This window comes from Balaenoptera physalus (assembly GCF_965194825.1).
Source record: "Balaenoptera physalus genome assembly, chromosome: X".
NCBI classification, from domain to species: domain Eukaryota; kingdom Metazoa; phylum Chordata; class Mammalia; order Artiodactyla; family Balaenopteridae; genus Balaenoptera; species Balaenoptera physalus.
The window spans coordinates 61,640,124-61,649,537 of NC_138903.1; the positions used below are offsets into that span (position 1 = coordinate 61,640,124).

General features: G+C 44.6%; 1 protein-coding gene across 4 annotated transcripts; it reads left to right on the forward strand.

Moving 5' to 3' along the window:
- Positions 1 to 1,303: 1,303 nt before the first annotated feature.
- LOC309652339 (rho-related GTP-binding protein RhoG-like) lies at positions 1,304 to 9,141 on the forward strand. 4 transcript variants are annotated; one of them, XM_082446064.1, is made up of 3 exons: positions 1,401 to 1,420; positions 5,411 to 5,567; positions 5,701 to 9,141. In XM_082446064.1, the coding sequence occupies exon 3, from the start codon at positions 5,716 to 5,718 to the stop codon at positions 6,289 to 6,291; it is 576 nt and encodes a 191-aa protein (XP_082302190.1). In that variant the 5' UTR covers positions 1,401 to 1,420; positions 5,411 to 5,567; positions 5,701 to 5,715; the 3' UTR covers positions 6,292 to 9,141. The 4 variants fall into 4 exon arrangements, with proteins under 4 accessions (XP_082302188.1, XP_082302190.1, XP_082302191.1 ...); XM_082446063.1 differs by lacking the exon at positions 1,401 to 1,420 and adding an exon at positions 2,072 to 2,568; XM_082446062.1 differs by lacking the exon at positions 5,411 to 5,567 and having other exon boundaries at positions 1,304 to 1,420.
- The last annotated feature ends 273 nt before the right edge of the window (positions 9,142 to 9,414 follow it).

Below are 9,414 nucleotides of genomic sequence, written 5' to 3' on the forward strand. Positions count from 1 at the left end.
GGAAGTCTCAAAACAATAACTTCAGCTTTCACTTCAGTAAAAAGAAGAGCAAATAAAACTCAAAGAACAAAAATAATGAAGATCAAAGTGGAAATCAGTGAGATAGAAAACAAACAATAGAGAAAAATCAACAAAACCATATTCTTGTACACCAGTGTTCATTGCAGCATTATTCACAATAGTCAAAAGTTGGAAACAATCCAAATGTCCATCAATAGATGAATAGTAGCTGGAAAAGTCGAATTCATGGAGACAGAAAGTAGACTAGAGGTTGGTTTTCAGGGGCTGTGGGAAGAGGGGAATGAGCAGCTATTGCTTAGTGGTACAGTTTCTATTCGGGGTGATGAAAAAGTTTCAGCAATAGACAAGGGTGTGGGGCTTCCCTGGTGGCGCAGTGGTTGAGAATCTGACTGCCAATGCAGGGGACATGCGTTCGAGCCCTGGTCTGGGAAGATCCCACATGCCGCGGAGCAACTGGGCCCGTGAGCCACAATTACTGAGCCTGCGCGTCTGGAGCCTGTGCTCCGCAACAAGAGAGGCTGCGATAGTGAGAGGCCCGCGCACTGCGATGAAGAGTGGCCCCCGCTTGCCACAACTAGAGAAAGCCCTCGCACAGAAACGAAGACCCAACACAGCCATAAATAAATAAAAATAAATAATTAAAATAAATTAAAAAAAAAAAAAAAAAAAAAAATAGACAAGGGTGATGGTTCCACAACATTGCGAATGTACTTAATGCCACTGGATTGTACACTTAAAAATGGTTGAAATGGCAAATTTTGTTATATATATTTACCACTATTTTAAAAAATTAATAATGTAATATATCAAAAACTATTGAATTGTACAATTTAAGTGAGTGAATTGTATGGTCTGTGAATTTATATCTCAATAAAGCTGTTAAAAAAAAAGAGTGCATACTGTATGATTTCATTTATATAAAACTCTAGAAAATGCAAACTAATATATGGTGACAGCTACCTTAACTCACTACCACATTTTCTTTTACCGCCTCCGTTTTTACTAACACTTTTTCAGTTCCCTGACTGCCTCTTCATGTTAATATTTGTCTTGAGGAGAAAACAGCGTTCTGGGGAGGAGGAGGCGGCCTCACTTTGTCACGGGAAATGTGAAGCTCGGGGACCTCCGAACCGAGGAACTGGGACCCCAGAGATCCTTGATTACCCAAAGGTGTAGTTTAGAAGCCAGTGACTTGCAGAGCACGCGGCGGGCGCTAGAACTCCATTTCCCAGGAGGTCGCGGGGCACCGGGTGGGGACGGCGTCCGACGACGGGGGCGGGACTCGGTAGCTGCCCGGATGTGGCGCCGAGCCCGCCGAGCCTGCCCAGCCCAGCGAGAGACGCCTGGGAGGCTCTGCCAGCTGCGGTTCAACAGCGCGGGAGGACGACTACTTTGCCGGGTAATCCTTATGGAGAACCACCCCCCAGGCGGCCCCCTCATCCGCTCTTTTCTCGAGTCTCCCCATCCCCGGGACGGTTACCTTAGTATATGAGCCACTCCTTGGATGGAAGGGATTTGAGAGTGGGATGAGTTGTATGTATAGCGGGGAAGATCGAGCCAGCTCTTCTTATTTGTGAATCCGACGTGAGGCACCTCTCTGTCCCAGGCTCACGAGTCCATCTGAAGTCCCAGAACCAAGGACCCTCGGTGGAAAGGATGTGAGGGAAGGGCCGAGCGGGCTTGCGGTGGCTATCGATGGGTCACTAGAATTGCCTCTCTGGTTAAGTTTCCAAGCGCAGGATAGCCTCCCCTGGCTCCGGGTTGGGGAGAGTTCACATGGCTTCCTTCGCCCTGGGGTGTCTTTGACTGGACTTGAACCAAAAAGTCAGTCTTCAATGTGAAAAAGCTTCCCGGATTTAGTAGATAACTAAGTTGCAGAAAGTAGTAAATAAAAATGAGGGTCTTCTGCTGAATTGTTTTAGTTTCAGAAAGAGTGATTTCAAGTGGGTTTGACTTTTGGAAAGGGTGAGACTTGGGGGGAGAATGTGCTAGAAATAGTAATATTCTGAGCTGCATTCTTGTCTTTACTGCTACTGGGTCTTTTTTTAAAATTTATTTATTTTTGGCTGCGTTGGGTCTTCGTTGCTGCGCACGGGCTTTCTCTAGTTGCGGGAGCGGGGGCTACTCTTCGTTGGGGTGCGCGGGCTTCTCATTGCAGTGGCTTCTCTTGTTGCGGAGCACGGGCTCTAGGCACCCCGGCTTCAGCAGTTGTGGCACACCGGCTTAGTTGCTCCGCAGCATGTGGGATCTTCCCAGACCAGGGCTGGAACCCGTGCCCCTGCATTGGCAGGCAGATTCTCAACCACTGCGCCACCAGGGAAGTCCAGTTATGGGGTCTTTTATGTTGTGCCTCTAGCCTAGGAGAAAAGTGACTGCTGGGAAATGTACATGTGAAGAAGGATGCTTTGTCAGATGAGAATGGAAGATTTAGAAGAAACTGTAATTCCAAGGTTAAAAGTGAATGCCTTCTGAGGTGTTGGTCTCTGCAGCTCCAGGCCTCTTCCAATTTCCAATCCTAGAGACATATTTAATGATCTCTGAGCTGAGGTGATGTCTACTTTACAGTGCTACTATGAAGCTTAAATAAGATATGTGAAAGTATTTTACACAATGCCTGTAACAGGCTCTCAGTTTTTAATTTCCCCTTGTTTCCTCATAGCAACTTATTTTTCTCTGGACCATGCTTTACTGTGTATTATTGTTTACCTTCTTATAGAAGTCCTGCCTTTACCCTAAGACTATAAACTTCTATCATCGTTCTTTTTTTTTTTTAACCCTTTTTTGAGTCCCTCCTAGCAGTGCATTGTGCATAGTAGTGCCTGGGAGAGTGTGTGGATAGCGGTGGTGATGAGGGGAAAGCTATGGGTGATCTGTAACCGGACAGCATTGTGCTGGATGCTGGAGCTGAACGAAACAACCTTTTCTCATATTGGTGATAAACAGAATATTTGCCTCTCTCTTGTAACTCCTAGCCTTCTCTCAGAGTTCCCAGCCCTTTAAAAACTATTATTTTTATTTTTAGTATTTTTAACCATTTTAAAGTGTACAGTACAGTAAGTATATGCACATTTTTGTGCAACAGATCTTTAGAATTTTTTTATCTTGAAAACCTGAAAGTCTATACCCCTTAAACAACTACCCATTTCCCCCTCCCCCAGCCCCTGGCAACTACCATTCTACTTTCTGTTTCTATGAATTTGACTATTCTAGATACCTCATATAAGTGGAATTATGCAATATTTGGCTTTTTGTGACTGGCTTATTTCACTTAGCATAATGTCTTCAAGGTTCATCCATGTTGTAGTGTATGAAAAGATTTCCTTTTTCTTTTTAAGGCTGAATTATACATATATATATATATTTTTTTTTTTCTTCTTTATCCATTATCCATCGATGGACATTTAGGTTGCTTCCACCTCTTGGCTGTTGTGAATAATGATGCAGTGAACATGGGTGTGCGATTATCTCTTTGAGATCCTGTCTTCAATTCTCTTGGATTATATTTTTTAGTCTTATTTTTAAACTTGTTAAATATGGAGAATTTCAAATATACACACAAGCAGAGAAAATCGTATAATGAATATGTGGGCTGAATGAATGAGTCAACTGTACAAAGCAGCCCCCTCCCACTTTTGCTGAACCTTCCCTTTCTTTGAGAGTTTGCTATAGGTGAGGGTGTTTTGGTTTTGTTCAGACCTGGGATGTTCTAGGTGCATTTCATCATGTAGGCCTGGTATTTATTATATATACCAGGAGCACTGGTAGACGTAAACAAGTAGAAAAGAGTGTAGATGGCTTTTCCTAGTTATAGAGGTGAGGAGCTGAACTTGGGATGCAAAACGGTCTTTGTGCCTAAGAGTTTTGCTCTAGTTCAGCAACCCCCTCAGATGCACTATTGTCCTGAAAGCAGTCACTTTGAGCAGAGACACTGGATGATACGTAGAGGCGGCTGGGAAGATGAGTTGTACAGGCAGTGATTGCTATCAGAGGCAAAAGAAATGAATCCAAACTGGAAAAGTCAAGGAAGGCTATTCTCATGGAGTGTGGTGGTGACTTTGCCCTGTTTCCATTGACTTTGTGTGTTTGATCCTCATGCATATTCCTAGATGGAAAAAGACAGCTATGGTCAGTGAGTCTTCTGGGATGATTGCCTACTAGAGCTGAATCAGGCTCTGGACTTTTAGCTGTGGGACCTGTGCCAAGGAAAGGAAGGCTTCTAGGTGGAACGCCTCACTGGGCAGAGCTGGCTGTGTGAGGAGAGAGCTACCCCTAGCGGGCCTGTGCGAAGCATGCTGAGAAGGCCAACTTTTTTTTCCCTTGACCCAAAATGAGCTGTTGTGTTTTGTCTGGTTTTTGTCTATGATATGGACCTAATGTAGACCTTAGCTAATAAGACAGCAGGATGGGGGAATGTGTCTATTCCCCCACATTCCCAAGGTGAGAAACTAATTGATTCTCAAATTTTTTTCCATAATCAAATACATATGATAATGTGTCCCCTTTCCTCCATGTTCGGACACTTGAAGTTAATGCTGTGAGGATCGGGTCTGAAATGAGGGTACTAGTTAAGAAGCTAAAGAAAATGGAGTGCTGTGGAGGCACTGACACAGTAGGGCATTGACAGAATATTAATAAGGGGGTACAGACATGGGAGCTCATAGTAAACGTGTTCCTTGGAGATCATCTGTGTTGTACCATTAACTCGCAAATACTTGATTCCTGAAGAAATGGACGAGAATATAGTGGTGTTATGACCTGTAGTTTTACTCAGATAAGGTCGGAAGGGGTGAGACCTCCTGGTTTGTCTAGCATTGTACTCACATTATAGAACTTTTGCCTTCCCCGGCAGATTAGTAATTTCTGTGAAGTCATAGTAGCTTCTAACACTTAATGAGTACTTCCTATGTGGCAGGCACTAATAAGTACAGCATACAGCACATGCATTCTTTCATGTAAGCTTCAGGTTAAAAACTTGCCCGAGTTCACAAAGCTTAGGAAAAGAGAGGACTGGTTTTCGACTCCAGGAGGTCTGACTTCAGAGTCTGGACTCTTAGCCGCTTCTCTGTATGGCTGAGTCTGACTGGCCTACCTTCCTCTCCAGTATTATGACGTCACTGTTGCTCAGGAACAGAGTGTCCTTTGCTGAGTCTATAGCCACAGACCCAAAGTAAGAGATGTGTTTCCTTTCGTTTCAACCTTGGGAACCTTCTTTCTATGCCAATTTTTTTTGTTTTTTAATTAGTTAACATTTATTTAGCATCTGCTATATTTTAGAACCTTTGATACTGTATACGCAGACCTTATGATGATACTGCAACATAAATACCTATCTTGTTGGGCTCACAGTCCTTTTTGAGAGTCTGATGACAGCTTTGGATCTTCTTTCCAGAAAAATTTCCTTATGCACATAATATTGCACACAGCTGCAGAGGTGGCTTCTAGAATCTACTGAAGCTTATCCTCTAGCAGTCCATGGACTCCGTGGTAAGAATTCCTGCCCTCTGCAACCTTTCGCAGCTGACTCTTCCATAGTGTTAAGAGGCCAGGCAAGTGGCGGTGGCGGTGGGGGGGGGGGTCTCACCTCCTTTCTTTCTCCTCAGAGAGAAATGTTTATACGGCTTAGGCTCCTGAAATTAACCAGATGTCTGTGAACATTCTTTCTTTCTCTCTTGTCCGTAGGACTCCAAGGGAAGAATGCAGACGATTAAATGTGTGGTTGTGGGAGATGGGGCTGTAGGTAAGACCTGCCTCCTCATCAGTTACACGACAAACGCCTTTCCCGAGGAGTATATCCCTACTGTCTTTGACAACTATAGTGCCCAGACATCTGTGGACGGCCAGATCGTCAGCCTGAACCTGTGGGACACAGCCGGCCAAGAGGAGTATGACCGACTGCGAACACTCTCCTACCCCCAGACCAATATCTTCGTCATTTGTTTCTCCATTGGCAACCCATCTTCTTATGCCAATGTGAGGCATAAGTGGTACCCAGAGGTCTCCCATCATTGCCCCAATGTACCTGTTTTGCTGGTAGGCACCAAGAGGGACCTGCGAAGTGACATTGAGACAGTGAAGAAGCTGAAGGAACAGAGCCTAGTGCCCACAACTCCTCAGCAAGGCACTTCCCTGGCTAAGCAGGTGGGGGCTGTGAAGTATCTGGAATGTTCAGCCCTGATGCAGGATGGGGTCCATGAGGTATTTTCAGAAGCTGTCCGGGCTGTGCTTTACCCTGCCACAAAGAAGAACAGCAAGAAGTGTGTCCTCTTATAGCTTTTGGGGTGCTGCTTGGGGACTGCACCTAAGGAGAATAAGGGGGAATTCCTTTGACAGCATTTAACAATGCCAGCGTGAGCCACTTATCTCTTCCCCTGGAAACCCTAGACTCCAGGTTATTCAGCTTTTGGAGGAACAAAGAGAGGCTAGTTTGCACTTGGCTGCTTTGAAGTTTGGTCTGAACCTTTTGGAGGAAGTTTGAGAGAGTGAGAGTGTGTGTGTCTCTCCTGTCGAAGTGGTAAGAGGAGATGCCACCAAGCGCTGTTCTTTTCTGTCCTGGCCAGGCCACTACTAAGCAGAGCAGCCTAGCGCTGTTGTTTGTAGGCTTTTGCTTGGCTGTTTGAAATCTAATTTCAGCGTTCCTGGCTGTATTTACCGTTGAGCAAGTGCCTCCCAGAAGGACAAGGTTCTCCAAGTTTTCAAATCATTGCCTTAAGCTTTCTGATATACTAATGTTTGGAAACCATCTTATGTGTGATTCCTGGGTGTTCCCAGTGTTGACATGCTCTTTCCATTCTTGAGAGGAGATATTTTTGCAATAATGGTTAAGCAGCATTCCTAGAGTTCTGTGAGTTGGTAATAGATGTTTCTTAAAAGGGTTCTGTGGTCAAATAAGGCAGGAACCAGTGATTTAAATAATGCCAAATAGTTTCTTCTACTGCAGGAAGTTATAACTTTTAATAAGTATGCAGTATTTCCCAAACTTATTTCACTGAACTTTTGTTTTTTGGTCCCATGCAACACACCTATTAACATCTCTGGGAACACAGTTTCAGAGATGCTGGATTACAAGGCACTGGGAATTCCCATGGCGGAGACTGTGAAAAAAGCATAATGTGGTCCTGTTCTTTGTGCTGTTTCCCTCTTCATGCCTTTGAGAGGAATGTTTACCAGCCATGGCCTTGTTATTGGTTCCTCTTCCATCCTCAGGAGGTGGGTTTGGCACTTAGTCACGATAGTATATTGGCTGTGGGATCTGATGTTCAGATCTGCTCTCGGATTCTGCTAGCACAATAGGCACGGTGATGTGTAATGAACAGTCCCTCTGAAGAGCTGTGTCTCTGAGGCTTCTGTGTGGCTCTTTTTTCTCTCATCATCCTTCCGCTTGAAGGAAAGACCACTGAAGATTAACCCCCTAAATAAAACCAATGAAACGACCAACGAAATAAAATGTCCTGCCAGTCACTGTCAGGGGATTCTGTGAATGCCTCTGATACGTCTCTTCTGCTGTCATTCCTCTGAGTCACTATAAAGACTACCTTGCTCTCTTCCTGTTCCTCCCTCCTCTGTGTATCTCCCTGTGTGTGTGTTCAGCCCTGTGTGCCTTTTGAGGTTGCTCCAACAGGGCTGGGGTACGTTGGGTTTCCAGGCCGCAGGGCTGTCGTTGCCCTGGTGGCGGTGTTGCTGGAGTTGCTCAGTGGGCCTGCTGCTCCTTCTCCCTAGTTGTATTTTTGACCTTCCTCATTTGATATGGAAGGAAACCTTAACTCCTCTGCCTGGCAAATAGTGGTTGACAACTCCACCGTGCACATATCCTCTCACCCTGCCAGAATAGCATGGGATTTTTGAGAGTTTGGGAAATGGAGCTAAAAGGAACACATACCTCCCCTTGGGGTGGGTGGAGTGCCTGAGCTTCGCTCTCCCCTTGGGGTGGGTGGAGTGCCTGAGCTTCGCTCTGTGATCATCTTGCTGTTGCCCTTTGACGGGATATGATCAGAGTAACCTCAGGCTAACTGAACCTCCTGGAGAGGGTTGCCAGATAAAATACCATAATTTTTTAGTATAAGTGCAATATTTGGGACACATTTACACTAAAAAATTATTTGCTGTTTATCTGAAATTCAAATTTAATGGGGCATCCTGTATTTTTATTTGCTAAATCTGGCAACGCTACTCTTGGAGAACCTGGAACCTGGAGGTCAAATATCAAGTATTGATAGAAGATAAAAGGTTATGTAGGGACTTCCCTGGTGGTCCAGTGGGTAAGACTCTGCGCTGCCGATGCAGGGGTCCCAGGTTTGGTCCCTGGTCGGGGAACTAGATCCTGCCTGGCGCAACTAAGAAGCCCGCCTGCCTCAACTAAGACCCGGTGCAGCCAAAATAAATAAATAAATAAATATTTTCTAAAAATGGTTATGTAAATTCTCTATTCTTCCTCCTTTTCTTCTGGTTGCCTTTTCCCTCACGGTGGACTAGTGTTTTGTTTTCTTTTTCCTTCATGACTGTACCCTCCACTCCACATAGTACTTCATTGGTGTATATTTCTACACTGCTGATTGTCTAAAGCTGTGGAGGATCCAGGATGAATACTGTTGTCCAGCGCTTGCCTTCTATCTCAGGTCCAATGTACTGTATCTATTTTCCAGTGTGTGACTCAGGGCCTCCTGAGGGTGGCAGGGATTCTGTATGAGAAGTGAGTCAACTAGAAGAGGGTGAGGGTGGACCTCCTCAACTAAGGCCCAGTAACACTTTGGAAAGTGGGGCTGCTGTTACAGTAACGTGGCCACCGTAGAAGTCAACTGGCTTCTGGGCACTGTGCCCACTGCCCTTGGGTAGAGTCACTGGGTTTTCCCAAAGGCAGCCAAATGAAAGTGTATTCCAGTCTCAGGATGTTCTGATTGATGCCACCTTGGGTGCTCACAGGACTTCATGGTTCAAAGGGGTTAGAAACATGGCTGTCACCTGGGTCTCTGAGAACTTTCTATTTAGCTACTGAAATCTTTTAAGTTGGATTTTAATTTAATAGTGCCTCCTGCTCTCCCTTTGCCTGGCAAATTCCCAAATGTAAGCCTGGGTTTGGTTTGGGCAAATTTGTGTCCTCTTAATAAATGGAGGTGTGATCCACAAGTCTGAGAGAGTGCGTTTGTATTGGTCTGATTTAATAGTCTTAAGCATACACTGACATCTTGGTTTTTATACTTGAAAGGAATTTGTATGAAGACTAACATGCTAATATCACTTTTAAATTATTCATAAGGAATGGTAATAAACTTTTCTGATTTTACTGGGTCCATTGCTTTCTAAAAATCAAAGCAATTCCTCACCACCACCCCTTTGCTTTGAGTGGTTTCTAAATGCTTTCAGCTTGCAAAGGATGAACTAACTATAATTGTCATATTG